The sequence below is a fragment of the Ictidomys tridecemlineatus genome, chromosome 8, assembly GCF_052094955.1.
Source record: "Ictidomys tridecemlineatus isolate mIctTri1 chromosome 8, mIctTri1.hap1, whole genome shotgun sequence".
Lineage (NCBI taxonomy): Eukaryota > Metazoa > Chordata > Mammalia > Rodentia > Sciuridae > Ictidomys > Ictidomys tridecemlineatus.
This window is the reverse complement of record NC_135484.1, coordinates 123,988,599-124,006,120: the sequence shown is the minus strand read 5'-3', so window position 1 is coordinate 124,006,120 and position 17,522 is coordinate 123,988,599. Positions and strand designations below refer to the sequence as shown.

General features: G+C 43.4%; 1 protein-coding gene across 6 annotated transcripts in view; it reads left to right on the top strand.

Annotated features, from left to right (window-relative positions):
* Window positions 1-1,296: 1,296 nt before the first annotated feature.
* The window catches only part of LOC101966190 (patr class I histocompatibility antigen, A-2 alpha chain), a 299,544-nt gene continuing 283,318 nt past the window's right edge, over window positions 1,297-17,522 (top strand). For 2 of the 6 annotated variants that reach the window (XR_013425319.1, XM_078020396.1), the window contains exons 1-5: window positions 1,297-1,432; window positions 1,727-1,993; window positions 2,202-2,477; window positions 3,059-3,334; window positions 3,462-3,578. Coding sequence is in view for 3 of the 6 variants with exons in the window: in XM_078020396.1 (XP_077876522.1) it covers window positions 1,360-1,432; window positions 1,727-1,993; window positions 2,202-2,477; window positions 3,059-3,334; window positions 3,462-3,562 (993 nt within the window). In the remaining 3 variants the exon portion in view is untranslated. Of the gene's footprint in view, window positions 1,433-1,726; window positions 1,994-2,201; window positions 2,478-2,649; window positions 3,335-3,461; window positions 3,581-3,985; window positions 4,021-4,179; window positions 4,228-4,386; window positions 5,303-17,522 lie in introns of those variants that run through there. The other 4 variants (XR_013425318.1, XR_013425320.1, XM_078020397.1 and 1 more) reach the window with 4 other exon arrangements.

The window sequence follows — 17,522 nt, the reverse complement described above, 5'->3', positions numbered from 1 at the left end:
CCAGGATGTAGGATCCCTATTCACTTCATATATTATTTCTGTTGCTGAGAAAAAAACATTTTAGTTTGAATTCGTCCCATTTTTGATTCTTGGTTTTAATTCTTGTGCTATAGGCATCTTATTAATAAACTTGGGGCCTAACCCCACATGATAGAGATCAGGGTCAACTTTTTCTTCTATTAGACGCATAGTCTTTGGTTTGATTCCTAGATCCTTGATCCATTTTGAGTTAACTTTTGTGAATGGTGAGAGATAGGGATTCAATTTCATTTTGTTGCATATGGATTTCCAGTTTTCCCAGCACCATTTGTTGAAGATGCTATCCTTCCTCCATTGCATGCTTTTAGCACTTTGTCTAATATAAACTAGTTGTAGTTTTATGGGTTGGTCTCTGTGTCCTCTATTCTGTACCATTGATCTACCAGCCTTTTTTGGTGCTGGTACCATGCTGTTTTTGTTACTATTGCTCTGTAGTATAGTTTAAGATCTGGTATAGCAATACCACCTATTTCATTCTTTCTGCTTAGTATTGCTTTAGCTATTCTGGGTTTCTCTTTTTTTCCATATGAATTTCATAATTGCTTTTTCTATTTCTGTGAGGAATGCCATTGGGATTTTGATCAGAATTGCGTTGAATCTGTAGAGTGCTTTTGGTAATATGGAGGATGCATTTTTCGTTGTTGTTGTTGTTTCAAAGTCACAGGATAAATGCAGAACACATGATATCTAGCATTCTCTAGGACACATAGAAAGGACTTTCAACTTGTAAAAAGAAAAAACATTAAGTGTTCAGACTAAATCTTTTGATTTTGGAAAACAGTTATTTCTCTTTGAAATTGCTGTTTGTTACATGCAATTAGTTATAAATACTCAGAAGGAATAACATATCTTTAACGTGGAATTAATTTCTAATATGGTAAATATTGACAGACATAATCCCCATTAACCGGATCACTCTGGAGTGCACACTGCTTTTTAAGAGCATGTGAAGATCCTGAAACCAAAACGTTTGAGAACTACTGATTTTACACCCTGAAGCAGGAAACAGGGGACAGTGTGACAAAGAGTGTTTAGTACAGAGGAGTGTTCAGGGCAAAGTCCCAGCCCTGGGCGTGGCTCTCAGGGTCTAGAGGGGACCATGGTGTGGACACCCAGCACTGGGGATTTTCTTCTCTCTCGAGTTTCACTTCTTCTTCTCCCAACCCTTGTCAGGTCCTTCTGCCTGGACACTCCTGACGCGGCCGCAGGTCTCACTCCCATTGCGTGTCTTGCTCCAAGAGAAGCCAATCAGCTTCATCGCGGTTCGGGTTTTAAAGTCGCGCCCGCCGGCCAAGTCCCAGATCTCTGCAAAGCTGCAGGATGGGGGTAACAGTGCCCCGAATGCTGCTCCTTATGCTGTCCGGGACCCTGGCCCTGACAGAGACCTGGGCGGGTGAGTGCGGGGTGGGGAGAGAAATGGCCTCTGCGCGGGAAGAGCTAGGGCACCGTCCTGTCAGCGCGCAGGACTCGGGAGAGCACCATCCCCGTCGCCCTCAGCCCAGATTCTCCCCACTCTGGCGTGGTTCATCCAGACCCTCCACTCGCGCCCCTAAGTCCTGCCCTTCCGTGTCGCACTGCCCCCTTAGCGCTTCTAGACCCCGCTCCTCTCCTCCTGTCCTCGTCAACCTGGGACCTGGGTTGGGCGCCTAGAAGAGGATCCCGGGGTCTCAGCGGCTCCCTTCCCCAGGCTCCCACTCCCTGATGTATTTCTACACCTCCGTGTCCCGCCCCGGCGGGGAGCCCCGCTTCATCGCCGTGGGCTACGTGGACGACACGCAGTTCGTGCGCTTCGACAGCGACGCCGAGAATCCCAGGGAGGAGTCGCGGGCGCCATGGATAGAGCAGGAGGGGCCCGAGTACTGGGAGCGGAACACGCGGATCTACAAGGACAACGCACAGACTTTCCGAGTGAACCTCAACGCGGCGCTGCGCTACTACAACCAGAGCGCGGGCGGTGAGTGACCCGGGCGGAGGCCGCAGCCCTCACGTCCCTCACGGATGGCCCGGAGTCGTCAGGGATCCCGGGCCGAGGGCCACCCCAGGCTGAGGGACCCGCGGGGACCCAGACCCCGAAAGCGCCCGGGGACTGCGAAGGTTTCGGTTTCACTTTAGGGAGAACCCGGGGCGGGCGGGCGGGGCCGCGGCTGACGGGGCGGGGACAGGCTCTCACACCGTCCAGGTGATGTCTGGCTGCGACGTGGGGACAGACGGGCGCCTCCTCCGCGGGTACCATCAACATGCCTATGACAGCAGGGACTACCTGGCCCTGAACGACGACCTGCGCTCCTGGACCGCGGCCGACACGGCGGCTCAGATCTCCAAGAGGAAGTGGGAGGCGGCAGGTGTCGCGGAGCTCCGCAGGGCCTACCTGGAGGGGGAGTGTGTGGAGTCGCTCACCAGATACCTGGAGCACGGGAAGGAGACGCTGCTGAGCACAGGTGTGAGGGGCTTCACCTGCCTGATCCCCTGGAGGTCCCTCCTCCAGCTCCCCACAGGAGGGAGGAGAATGGCGCCCACAGTAGACACCTCCTGCTCCTGGTCCAGGGAGAGGGAGTGGGCCTAGACCCCCAGGGGCTGCCCTAGAGAGGAACTGAGGCCGCTGACTCTCAGGACAAGTGACGGATCCCATCTCTCTCTCTGGCTGCTGGGAAACACAAGGAATACCTGACCACAGGTTCCTGTCAGCAGCCTTGACATCAGGAACAGACTGTCAGGTCCACTCCAGCCTAGTGTCCTGGGAGGTCTGACTCCAGCTTTTCCACATGTCCCAGCCTCTACCTAAATCAGAATCCGAAGTCCATCTTGGGACCTGAAGCCTCCTCCATTGGGATATCTCAATCTGATTCTAGAACTTTCCAAGGAATAGATTATGCCAAAATAATCAGTTCCTGCTTGTGTCTAGGTTTTGTGCTCCTCCCCACCCCAGTAATGTCCACTCTCAGGATGGTCATGTGAGCACTGCTTCAGTGGTCCATAAGGAATGCCAAAAATGTCTGAATTCACCTGTTCTTTCGGTCAGACCCCCCAAAGACGCATGTGACTCACCACCCTAGGCCTGAAGGATACGTCACTCTAAGGTGTTGGGCCCTGGACTTCTACCCTAAGGAGATCACCCTGAACTGGCAACGAGATGGGGAGGACCAGACCCAGGACATGGAACTGGTGGAGACCAGGCCTTCAGGGGATGGAAACTTCCAGAAATGGGCAGCTGTGGTGGTGCCTGCTGGAGAGGAGCAGAGATACACATGCCATGTGCATCATGAGGGGCTGCCTGAGCCCCTCACCCTGAGATGGGGTGAGGAGGGGGTGAGGGCACAGAGCCTGTTGTCAGGAAACCAGGAGGCTTTCTGGAGACCCTCAGCAGGGTAGGGACTGAAAGCTGCTGATCAGGGCCCCTCACCTGACTTCCCTTTCTCCCCCAGAGCCGCCCCCTCAGGCCACCAGCCCCATGGTGGGAATTGTTGCTGCAGTAGTTCTCCTTGGAGCTGTTGTCATTGGAGCTGTGATCTATTTTGTCAAGTAGAAGAAGAAAAACACAGGTAGGGAAAGTGCAGGGTCTGAATTTTTGACCCACTAATGGTTCCAAGTACCTGGTAGAAGTGTGCCCTGCCCTGTTAATGGGAAGTAACATCTACAAGTATCCTTACCCAACCTGGACCCTATTTACATTTTTGCATAGAATCTAAAGGACAATGTATCCTTTTGATTTTTGTGGTGATGGGTCCTGATTCCCAGCATTTAGAGGCCAGAGGGGAATCTTCCTGCTGAGGACAGACCTCAGGAGAGCAATTGGCTCCATCCCTACATATCTACTTTCTTCCTGTCTCCTGAGGCTTCCCTAAGTCTGCAGTCACAGATCTGGAGACTGTCCCAGTGTCCAGCACTAGGGGGTACCTGTAAGACCTATCTCCAAACTGTTGTCTCACAGGATGCTTTCTTCCCACAGGTGTAAAAAAAAAGGGCCCTATGCTCCAGCTGCCTGTAAGTATGAAGAACACTGATCCCTGAGACCCTAGGAATAGTCTAGTGGGGAGCAATGGGGGAGCTGATCCACCCATAATTCCTCCATTACCCACATCTCCTGTGGGCTCTGACCAGGTTCAGTTTTTTTGTTTTTTGTGTTTTGTTTTTCCTGCTCAGGTAATGACAGTGCCCAGGGCTCTGATGTGTCTCTCACTGCTGAGAAAGGTGAGACTCTGAAGAGGGAGGGGGTTGGGGAATGGAGAGACTCCTGGGTTACAGGGACTCTCACAGGGATTTCTGACATTTTGAGTGTTTAATGGGTTGTTCAGAGGGTCTCCATTACAATGAGTGATCTGAATCTGTTCATGGTACTTTCTTTTACAGTGTGAGACAGCTGCCTTCTGTGGGACTGAGCAGTACAGGATTTCTTCAGTTCATTCCTGCTCCCTACTGAGATTTCAAGAGGTTCTAACTTCTTTGTGCAGCTGGCATCTGTGTCTATGTGTCTGTGTTCCTATCATCATCACTGAGGAAATGCAGAGAAGAGCACATCCCTGACCACCAAGATCCTTCCCCACACTGTCCTGTTCTCTTCCTCAGTCAACTTTCCTATGTAGCAGATGTGGGGCTGGGATGTCTCCATTTTTTATGTAGTTTCATGTTGCCCTGGGCTGTAGCTTCTTCCTTCTCTACTGAAAAGCAGAATCTGGATATTGATTTGTATTTCAAATTTATGCCACAAAATATGGTTGTGTGATAGTCAAGCCAAAGTGACTCCATTTTGTTTAGTAACTCCGTTTTGTAAAACAACCTTCCAAATAGAAAGGGCATGACTGGGGCAAGTTGTTCTTTTTCTTTTACTATAGAAACCCTTAAGAACATGGAACTACCTAATGGGGCATTGTTTCTATAAGTAGCATAATGGGGCTATGTTTCTGTAATTGGGGTGACTGGGCTAATTGTGAATTGATTGGTTAAGCTACCTGCCACCTGACTGCACTCTCCCATTTCTGTAACCTGGCTTGCTTGCATTGGCTAGACCCCAAAATATCTCTTTTGTGGTTTTTAGGCTTATAAGGAGCGCCCTTGCAATTGTCTGGGGCTGATCAGGGGAACATTTTATGTTCTGGTCAGTCACCACTGGTGAGCTTCAATAAAGGCTTGATTCGATTATACCTGAGTGGTCTGGAAGCCAATTTATGAAACCCCAGGATGTTGCTTTAACTGTAACAGTTGATGGGTTAATTAAATGAAGATTCCTAAATTTCAAAGAGAAAATAAAGCCTGAAATCTCCTAGAATCCATGTTTGCTGTGCTGAGTCTGCTGCAGGTGGGGACAGGAGATGACTAAAAGCAGCTGAGGGTGGACAAGGTGACACCCAATCTCTGCTCAGTGCATCCTGGTCTCTGATATGGTCACTCCTCAACTGGATCGTCTTCCTGCTCCTTAGTCTTGTCCCTCCAGTTGAACCTCATCCTACCAGGACCTGTGATGACAGGGACTCATGCATCACCAGGGCTCATCCTGTCTCCAGGATCATGGGCAGGGAGGGCACCATGTTGTGGGTTCAGTATAGGATGAGACCTGAGTCTGACCTTCTGCTACCATCTTTTTTTGTTTCTCAGCTTCTATAGAGAATTATCCTTGTTCTTATTATTAATACGATGTCTGGGCTCTTTCTCCTCTGGGTGTCTCTCATCATTGATAGCAGCAGAACTCTTTTTTTTTTCTGTCATTGTCCCAAAAATCCCAGAGCAGTCTCTTGGATTGTATTTTCCATCATCCCTCCAATATTTTTAAAGGACCCAGATTATGGGAATAGCAGAGAGGAAGGAGCTCATGATTTCTCATCCTAGATAAATTTCTCTTAGGGTTCTATCTTCTCTATTCTGCAGTTTCACTGTCCTTAACAATACTAATCCTAGAACTTGCTCCATTACAGTTTCCTTGATCAATAAAACAGAGTCTAATAGATATTTCTTTTTAGCTGCAATATATGACCCATTAGTCTAGGATCATCTTTCTTGAAGATCAAACCGTACTTGGGTGGAATGCAGGAGGGCTGGTGAGGAGGGAGGGGGAGCAGCACTTGTGAGAAAAGCCCAGATGGCTTTGACCTCAGACTGAGAAGCCCTCGCTCTGCAGATGCCCAGCAGCATTTGTTCTGAGGCTCCATTTATAAAGACAGAGTTCCTAGAAGAGGGAGGGCTACCCTGACCATTCATTCAGCTCTTATTTGTTGAGTACTGAAGAGATGACACAGTTTGCACCAAGCATACATCAGGGAACTGAAAACAAATCAAAAGTGCCCCCCTTGTGGAGCCTGTGTCCTATAGGAAAGAGGAAGAAGACACACTCTAAGCACAGTAAATGAGGACAGTGTTCATGTTAGGTGGAAAGTGTTCCAGGACAGGTCTCAGAGTGGGTGTGTGGGGACAGGGAAGATGACTGTTTTCCGAGGGTGCTCAGCATGGGACTTATTAGCAAGGTGACCTTTGGGGATACATTTGAAGGGCATGAAGGAATTTGTCAGGATGTTTGGAGGAAGATCTTTCTAGGCAGGAGGAAGCTGCAGTGCAAATGCACCAGGGCAGGATCCTGTGTGTCTTCTGGGGAGAGCAAGGATCTGGGATGTCCTGAGCAGAGTCAGAGAGGAGCTCAGAGGCACAGTCAGTCACTGAAGATCTGGATGTTAACAAAAGGAATTGTGCATCCAGTGAAGCAGTTTTGAGCAAAGACCGACATGGTGCATTTTTCAAAGCGTCATACTAACTGCTGAGTTGAGAATACAATTGAGATGGGAGGACTCTCAAGGTAGCAGGGAGTGTTCCAGCATCTGCCCTGGTGTCAGATTAAAAGCAGGAAGGAATCAGTAGTTCATGATGATTCCATTTATAGTTGTGATTTTAAGGTTGCCCTTTCCTCTAAAATCAACTAAGAAGTTATAAAATGGAAAACACATCCAAAGATAGAGAAGTAAGAGGACAATTCGTTAGCTCAAAGTATAAAGCTCGGCAGAAATTCTTGGAGAAAAATTACACTTGTCCCAAAGCATTTGCCCAAACTGGAGAAAGCTTAGCTTTGATTTTTTCTTAATGTCAAGATCTATTACTGGGATAGATTCCTCTCAGAGGAACCAAATACCTGAGATAATTAACCTATAAAGAGGAAAGTAGAAACTAGCCAGAGCAATTACACAAAAGAAATTAAAGGAATACAAATTGGAAAAGAAGAATTCAAACTATCACCATTTGCTAATGACATGAGTCTATATTTAAAAGATCCAAAAACTTCCACCTGAAATGTTCTAGAATTAATGAATGAATTCAGCAAAGTAGAAGGATATACAATCAATACCCATATATCAAATGCATTTCTATACATCAGTGATGAATACTCTGAAAGAGAAACTAGAAAACCTATCCCATTTACAGTAGCCTCAAAAAAAAATAAATAAAATACTTGGGAATCAACTTAGTGAAAGAGTTGAAAGACCTCTACAATGAAAACTACCGAATGCTAAAGAAAGAAATTGAATAAGAACTTATAAGATGAAAAGATCTCCCATATTCTTGGATAGGAATAATTAATATTGTCAAAATGGCCATACTACCCAAAGTATGATACAGATATAATACAATTCCTATTAAAATTCCAATGTCATTCTTCATAGAAATAGAGAAAATAATCATGCAATTCATTTGGAAAATAAGAGAACCAGAATAGCCAAAGCAATCTTAGCAAGAAGAGTGAAACAGGAGGCATCACAATAACAGGCCTTAAACTATACTACAAAACAATAGTAACAAAAACAGCATGGTATTGGCACCAGAGTAGACATGGAAATCAATGGTACAGAATAGAAGACACAGAGTCAAACCCACAAAAATACAGTTATTTCATACTAGACAATGGCACCAAAAACATACAGTAGAGAAAAAATAACCTCTTCAACCAATGTTGCTGGGAAAACTGGAAAAGTCTGGAAATGCATATGTTACAAAATGAAATTTTGAACAAAACTCAGAGTGGGTTAAAGATTTAGGCACTAGAACAAAGACCTTGCACCTAATAGAAGAAAAAGTAGGCCAAAATCTTTATCATGTCAGCTTAGGACCTGACTTCCTTAACACAACTTCTAAAGCACAAGAAATAAAATCACAAATGAATAAATGAGATGGTTTCAAACTAAAAAAATTCTTCTCAGCAAAGGAAACAATCAATAATGCGAAGAGATAGCCTACAGAATGGGAGAAACCTTTACCACATGCACATCAGATAGGGCACTAATCTCTGGTATATATAAAGAACTAAAAAAAAAACCCACCAAAAATAATTCAATCAATAAATGAACTAAGAAACTGAACAGACACTTCACAGAAAAAGATATTATAATTGATCAACAAATATATGAAAAAGATGTTCAACATTTAGCAATTAGAGAAATACAAATCAAAACTACTTTAAGATTTTTACCTCACTCCAGTCAGAATGGCAATTATCAAGAACACAAGCAACAGTAAATGTTGGTGAGGACGTGGGGGAAAACGCACACTCATACATTGCTGGTGGGAGTGCAAATTGGTGCAACCACTATGGAAAGCAGTATGGAGATTCCTAACATATGGAACCACCATTTGACCCAGCTATCCCACTCCTTGGTTTATACTCTAAGGATTAAAATCATCATGATACCATGACACAGCCACATCAATGTTTATAGCAGCTCAATTCACAATAGACAAACTATGGAACCAACCTTGATGTCCTTCAAGAGATGAATGGGTAAAGAAGCTGTGGTATATATACACAATGGAACATTACTCAGCCTTAAAGAAGAATGAAGTTATGGCATTTGCAGATAAATGGGTGGAGTTGGAGTGTATCATGCTAAGCAAAATATGCCAATCCCAAAAAACCAAAGGCCAAATGTTTTCTCTGATGTGTGGATGGTGATCCATAAGGATGGGTCAGGGGGTATAGGGAATAATGAAGGAGCTTTCAGTTGGGCAGAGGGGAGTGTCAGGAAGGGAGAAGGTGTGGGGGTAGAAAATATGGTAGAATGATATGGACATTATTATCCTATGTACATGTATGATTGCACAAATGATGTGACTCTGCATCGTGTACAGCCCGAGAAATGAGAGGTTGTGCTCCATTTGTGTACAGTGAGTTGAAATACTTTCTGCTGCCATGTGTAACTAATTAGAACATATTGTTTTTAAAATAGAGAGAGAAAGGTTTGTTATGGCTCACAGTTTTAAAGGATGATTCCATGAAGTCTTGCCACTTCACACCTGTAGTGAGGCAGCACATCATGTTGGGAGCACTGAGCAGACCAAAACCACTCACCTCCACACCAGGAGGCAAAGGAGGAGAAGAAGGAGTGGGTGTCCAACAATGTCCTTCAAGGACACAGCCCCCAATGCCCTGAGGACCTTCCACTAGGCCACAACCCTCAAAGATTTCACCATCTCCCTGTAGACACCAAGCCTCTAGCAGAGGGGCTTTAGAAACACTCATCATTCAATTACAACAAGCACATGGATGATTATTCTCAGACATACGCTGAATAGGAGTATAATGGGAGACATGCTTGCTTTCTGTTAAATCTGAGAAACAAAAAATTTGTACCTTCTGAGCAAGAAGTGGAAATCTTTTTGTTTTTTGGGAGAGGTGGGTACTGCAGATTGAACTAAGGGCACTTGATCACTGAGCCATATCCCCAACCTATTTTGTATTTATTTAGAAACAGGGTCTCACTGAGTTGCTTAGTGCCTCACTGTTGCTAAGGCAGGCTTTGAACTCATGATCCTCCTGCTTCAGCCTCCTGAGCCACTGGGATTACAATCATGTACCACTGCACCCAGCATTTTTTTCCCACCCAAAATTATTCTTAGGAAATTTACCTTAAGTCAGGGGGGGGGAAAGAAAAAGAAAAACAGGAGAAGAAACACAAGCATTTGGGGAATTTGTAATCACCACCCTGTACTCCTGTGTAAGTACATGATGAAAACAGCAAGATCAAAAATCAGTAGAAATAAGCAATAGTAGAAAGGGGCTCAAAAAATGTCTATATTTGAATTAAGAAACAGGAAATTTCATATCAGAACCAGTGTTATGTACAAAGAAAAATATGACAAGATTCAAAGTGCCTGCAGAAAGAGGAAACTAACCATGACCTGTTTTTCAAAGTCACCAAATTTAGTTATTGGAAAGTAAATTCAGTTATTTTAAAAATCCAGTTCATTGACTCCTGCTCTAAGCCATAATGGAGTAAGAAACACTAGAAATTCATAAAAACATGTGAAAAGGTAGGAAAACAGTCAGACATTGGACAAGTATGACAGAGACTGCAATCTCTGAGAGAAAAGGCATGAAAGAAGTGACGCCTTCAGTTGTCCATCATCCTTCCAGGACATAGTGCAGGGACAAGGAGCCTAGAAGACATGAAGGAACAGACACATGTATCTGGACAGGCCACAACCGAAGAATAGGCAAGATTAGGGCACATAGGGAAGGCTGCTGAGAATAACAGCACTGGAGGTCTAGGGGGCACCTCTCAAGTCCTCAGTCCATCAGGACACACAGGTAAGAACACCTTCCAAGGACACGGAGAGACAGCAAAAGCATCAGAGGGAACAATGGTACCTAGGGACACACAGGGCCAGAAAACGTTTCTGTCCCCACTACAGAAAGCTTTAAGTGACTGGAAATCTGACTCAAAGTATTCATATATTTTACTGTTCTCCTTAGAAAGTTTTCCCCATTTTAGGGCCAGATCACAAGGGACCTTCTGATCCAGCTAGACTTTGTGCTTCCTCCTGAATGACATGCAGGAAACTGTTTCAAGAAGGGAATTGGCATTAAACTTGAGTTTTAGAATGATCAGTCCAGAGCGACATAGGGGATAGATTAGAAGGGGTGGGTGACCAGTTAGAAAGACATGGTAGTGCTGATCCAACATGGCGGAGGGTGCGGAGAGATCAAGTCTCTGACCTCTTCAGCTGTGCAGGCATAGGGAGTTGTAAACAGTCTAAATTCTGTTTGCTCAGGATCACTAGGCAATGCTGAGCTGAGGTGGATCTAGGGCGATCAGTCTGGGCCTCTCAGAACACACACTGAGCCCAGATCGGCTGAATTCAAGCTCCCGTTCACCTGCTTCCCGCAGACAAACAGCTGTGACTCCGCACTAATACATCCAGCTGAAACCACTGGTCAGCCCTTCTGATCCTACGGAGGTAAATGCCAACCAAGCCTTTATAGGTAGTGGCCACAGGTTTGAAACGGGGTTTGGGAGAGACAGTAAGGACCCACCCATTGCATTGGTCACCCGGCAAAGGGAAACGAACTGTCGCCATTTGCAAGAGATACCACCATGGCAGAGAACTGACGTCACCAGGCTGCGGCGGAGGAGATAACTTCATTGAAACCTGCGGTTACAGGTGTGTAATCCCCTAGCCTCCCTCTCCACACATCGGGGAAACCTTAAGGGCCCCTCCCAGCTCTCCCTTGAGCGCGGTAGCCAGACCGAGGGAATCAGACGTGGCTCGGAACTACTGCTCTCACCAGTGCTGACAACTGAGGTCTCTTGCACCAGCTACCAGGGGCGTGGCTACCGGAGGGCAAGCAAAATTTGCTGAGGATTCTCAGCCCCAAGCTCTACAAACTTAGGGTCTGAGGGAATGGCAAACTGAAGAGTGTGCCCAGTTGTTCATGAAAACATGGCTCCCGGGAGCAGCAGACCTGGTGTGTAGCCAGTATTGTGGTGAGTGGCACCGGTGAGAGGGGCCTGGCTAGAGGAAAAGTGGGGAAGTGACTAGACACAAGAGGAGGCCCTAGGCACTCAGGATTGGAGACTCGCCCAGTCTGGGAGGAGGAGCTGCTGCACAGTGATTGGTTCCCGCCTATTGACAGGAGAAGCTTGACCTGGTGGGCACAGCTCCACCTACTGGAAGAGAAGTTAATCAAACTCTAAGACTGCATTTATTAGTTTTTTTTTTTTTCTTTTCTTCTTTCTTTTTGATTTGGGCTTTTTTTTTTCATTTTAGTTTTTCTTTCTTGTTGTTTTTAAAATTTTTTTTAATTTTTTCTTCTAATTTCAATTTTTTAAATTATTATTTGTAAAAATTTTTTTTTTATTTCCTATTTTTTCTTCTTTTGTCTTTTCATTTCTTTTCAATTTTCTTATTCCCCCTTCCTTGAATTCTACCTGCTTACGCTCATTCTCTTTAGTGACTTCTTCCCTTCCCTTCTAATACCTTTCCTCCCAAGCATCAAATACATTTATAGGAGTAAACAGTAACTCAGCAGTCAAACAGAACAAGAAGTAACATGAGCAGCATGAAAAAGCAAGGAAGAAAAGGAGTACAAATAATGCAGGACAGCCTAAATATTCAGGAGGACATAGAGTCATCAGAAAAAAATGGTCATATAAAGAACTCAAGGAACACCTTAGACAGATGGAATGGAACCTTAAAGAGGATATGAGACACCAAATTCAAACAGGGAAAGAACACATTGAAAACGAATTACATAAACAGATAAAAGAAGAAGTTAAGCATCTTTATCAGGAGATAGAGATTATAAAAAAATCAAACAATAATTTTAGAAATGAAGGAAACTATAAACCAAATTAAAAACTCAAATGAGAGTATCACTAACAGAGTGGAGCAAGTAGAAGCCAGAACATCAGGTAATGAAGACAAAATATATCATCTTGAAAAGAGTCTAGCCAACTCAGAAAGGCAGGTAAAAAATCACAAGAAAAATATGGAAGAGATATGGGATAACATCAAAAAACCAAACTTAAGAGTCATCGGGATAGAGAAAGGTATAGAGATTCAAACCAAGGGAATGAGTAACCTACTGAATGAAATAATTACAGAAAACATTCCAGAAATAAAAAAGGAAATGGATATACAAATTGTAGATGCATACAGGACACCGAGCATACAAAATCACAGTAGACCAACGCCAAGACACATTGTTATGAAGATATCCAATATACAGAACAAAGAGAAACTATTAAAAGCTACAAGAGAAAGGAGGCAAATTACATTCAGGGGTAAACCAATAAGGTTAATAACGGATTTTTCATCACAGACGCTGAAAGCGAGAAGATCCTGGAACAACGTATTTCAAACACTGAAAGACAATGGATGCCAACCAAGAATTCTGTATCCAGCAAAACTAAGCTTCAGGTACGACAATTCAGGAAGTGTGAATCAGGCGGTATAGCGATACCAGATTTCAAACTATATTACAGAGCAATAATAACAAAAACAGCATGGTACTGGTAGCAAAACAGGCAGGTGGACCAATGGTATAGAATAGAGGACACAGAGACTAATCCACAAAATTACAACTATCTTATATTTGATAAAGTGGCTAACAGCATGCAATGGAGGAAGGATAGCATCTTCAACAAATGGTGTTGGGAAAACTGGAAATCCATATGCAACAAAATGAAACTGAATCCCTTTCTCTCACCATGCACAAAAGTTAACTCAAAATGGATCAAGGAGCTTGATATCAAATCAGAGACTCTGCATCTGATAGAAGAAAAAGTTGGCTCCGATCTACATATTGTGGGGTTGGGCTCCAAATTCCTTAATAGGATACCCATAGCACAAGAGTTAATAACAAGAATCAACAAATGGGACTTACTTAAACTAAAAAGTTTTTTCACAGCAAGAGAAACAATAAGAGAGGTAAATAGGGAGCCTACATCCTGGGAATAAATTTTTACTCCTCACATTTCAGATAGAGCCCTAATATACAGAATATACAAAGAACTCAAAAAATTAGACCATACGATAACAAATAACCCAATCAACAAATGGGCCAAGGACCTGAACAGACACTTCTCAGAGGAGGATATACAATCAATAAACAAGTACATGAAAAAATGCTCACCATCTCTAGCAGTCAGAGAAATGCAAATCAAAACCACCCTAAGATACCATCTCACTCCAGTAAGATTGGCAGCCACTATGAAGCCAAACAATAACAAGTGCTGGCGAGGATGTGGAGAAAAGGGTACACTTGTACATTGCTGGTGGGACTGCAAATTGGTGAGGCCAATTTGGAAAGCAGTATGGAGATTCCTGGGAAAGCTGGGAATGGAACTACCATTTGACCCTGCTATTGCCCTTCTCAGACTATTCCCTGAAGACCTTAAAAGAGCATGCTACAGGGATACTGCCACATCAATGTTCATAGCAGCACAATTCACAATAGCTAGACTGTGGAACCAACCCAGATGCCCTTCAACAGATGAATGGATAAAAAGAATATGGCAATGATACACCATGGAATATTACGCAGCACTAAAAAAATGACTAAATTATGGAATTTTCAGGGAAATGGATGGCACTAGAGCAGATTATGCTTAGTGAAGCTATCCAATCTCTAAAAAACAAATAACAAATGTCTTCTTTGATATAATGAGAGCAACTATGAACAGAGCAGGGAGGAAGAGCAGGAAGAAAGGATTAACATTAAACAGAGACATGAGATGGAAAGGAAAGGGAGAGAAAAGGGAAATTGCATGGAAATGAAGGGAGACCCTCATTGCTATACAAAATTACATATAAGAGGTTGTGAGGGGAATGGGAAAATAAACAAGGAGAGAAATAAATTACAGTAGATGGGGTAGAGAGAGAAGATGTGAGGGAAGGGGAGTGGGGAGAGTAGGGGACAGGAAAGGTAGCAGAATACAACAGTTACTAATAGGGCATTATGTAAAATTGTGGATGTGTAACCGACGTGATTCTGCAATCTGCATTTGGGGTAAAAATTGGGAGTTCATAACCCACTTCAATCTAATGTATGAAATATGTCAAGAGCTTTGTAATGTTGTGAACAACCAATTAAAAAAAAAGAAAAAAAAGAGAAAGTTTTCCCCATTTTACTAGAGGGGAAAGAAGAATTTTGACATGATGTGTAGAAGCAATGTCAGCAAAGAGCACTTTATAAAACTCCTAATAAGCACATTTGAGTTTAAACTTTGTGTTGAAATTTGTGGGGAAAGATATTGGGTAACCATATCAGAACTCACAAGATAGGAATAACTTTCCCCTGAACAGTATTTCTATATGAAGGATAAGGGAAAAATCCATAAAGCTCTTTAGGTATGGGTGAGCAGGAATAAATGTCCTCCACAGGCCTATTCTCTGTCTACCTAGCTTCTGTGTTCTCTGTAGGATTAATTTAGGGTGATTTTCATACTAAACAGATGTCCTCCCCCACAACCGCTAAAAAAAAAAAAAAAAAAAAAAAAAAACTAGAAAGCCTAATACTTTGCTGGACATTGGAAAGAGTATGCAGAATGGTCTGTGATGCTATCAGTGAATAATGTGTTACATCAAACAAAAAATTACCAAGTATGCAATGAAAGCAAGAAAATGCAACATACACACAGAAGAAAAAAACAATCCAGACAACTTATCATTAAGACAATTATTGTAAATGAATTCCTCATGCTCAGAAGGTTGCACAAGAGACATAAAATACAGACCAAAAAAAAGTCATTCATGGTAACACAATGTTTTTCCAGCTATTTAGGAGACTGAGGTAGGAGGATTGCAAGTTCAAGTGTGGCCTAGGAAACATAGCAACCGTGTTTCGAAATAAAATTAGAAGATCTAGGGTTACAGTGCTTGCCTCGAATGTACAAGGCCATGAGTTTGATACCTAGTATCACAAAACTAGATAACTAAATTAGAGGGGATACATAAAACATCACAATCAAATTTCCAAAGATGAAAGTATCTGATATGTGAAGTGGGATTAATGGTAGAACTTGCACTGGAAAATAAAAATCAGTGAGCTTGAAAACAAAGAAACAATTTTTTTTCTAAATTACACAAAGCAATACTTACAATATATGTTGGGTTTGTAACATATTCAGATACATACTTAAAGATAATAGTACAAAAGTGAAAAGGAAATACAACTATCAAGAATTTCCATACCTTGATGAAATTAAGTTAATATACATCTGAAATCGTTTCTTAGTAAATCCTAGAGCAAACACTAATAAAAAAAATATAGTGAAAAAAATTTAAGAGAATTAACTAAGGGAATTTCGATTACAGTAGAAAATCAGGGCTGCCCCTCCCTGCACAGGCCACCACTCCATCAGAGTACACAGGCCTGGGTACAAGACTGCCTCCAACTAGGACTCAAAGAGACCCCACTGCACTTTCCACAGGCCAGGCTGTTGCTCCTGGAGCCTGGGGTCAGGGTGCCCACTGAGCCCTGGTGTCTGGTTTCACAGGATCACAGCTGGAGAGACATTTACTTCAAGATGAATTATACCATGTGTATGTCTGACCCATATCTAATTTAAATGACATTTAGATGACACTAGAAACATAAAATATTAAAAATGATGCTGGATTGAGTTAAGATCTGAAGTTAAGTTATTGAACAGATGAGTTACGATTCAGTTATTGAATAGATGAATGTTCTGCATGCAACAAGGGTCTGGGGGAGACAAAGTGCTTGTACAACCCTGTCCCCCTGCCCACAAAAATTCATTTGTTGACTTTCTAATCCCCATGTAACTGTGTTTAGACATGGTCTTTAAGAGATAGTTGAGGCTAAATATGATCATAAGAGTGGAGAGGAGAGAAGGAAAGAAGAAAGGAAGGAGGAAGGGAAGGAGGAAGGAAGGTGCCAGGGACCAAAAGGGAGTTCTCCTTAAAGAATAGCCTGACAGTTACAAGAAACAGCCCCCTAGGAGACATCTCGCCTGGGAGACACCCTGCAGCCATCCATCTCCCTGAGACATCCTGCGCTATCTCACCTTGTGAAGACTTCTAGCAACTGCCGATAAGAGAGCTCCCCCCATCCCCAGCCCATAAATACCCCTGTGTGAACAATAAAAGTTTGCAGCTTGATCAGAACTTTTGTCTTGCTGTCACCCTTCGTGTCTCTTGTCCCTTCATTCCTCCCCATCTAGGTTCGCTGCCCACGTTGATGTGTCCTGCCGGTCGGGGCAGGAAGGAAGGAAAGAACGGAGAGAGGGAGGGAGGGAGGGAGGGAGGGAGGGAGGGAAATGGTGCAGCCCCAAACTAACAAAAATGGTGCCATATAAGATTAATAAAATAGTTCTTCTCCTTCTGCTTCTCCTTCTCCTCTCTCTCTCCATTAACCCCCACAAAAAGGCCAGGTTGCTACCAAGCAGCACAATATCCCAATCTGGGAAGAAGAGGGCAGGACTCAAGTTGTTATTGGGCAGCTATAATACTGCCTGTGGAAACTGCAGTGGGATCTCCAGGCCATAATGCTCTCTGCCCCAGAACATTTTGAAATCAAATTGGTGGAAAATGGGTTTTATTCAAAGCCATCTTTGAAGGAAAATGAACAAAATATAAATTGTTTCAAAAATTCCATGTCAGAAAAGCCCTGGGACAAGGAATGCTTTTAAAAGTGGGAGAAGTGCATTAGGAAGAAAGAAAAAAATTTTCACTTTTTAACCTCCTTAAGAGTAAACGTGGCCCAAATAAAT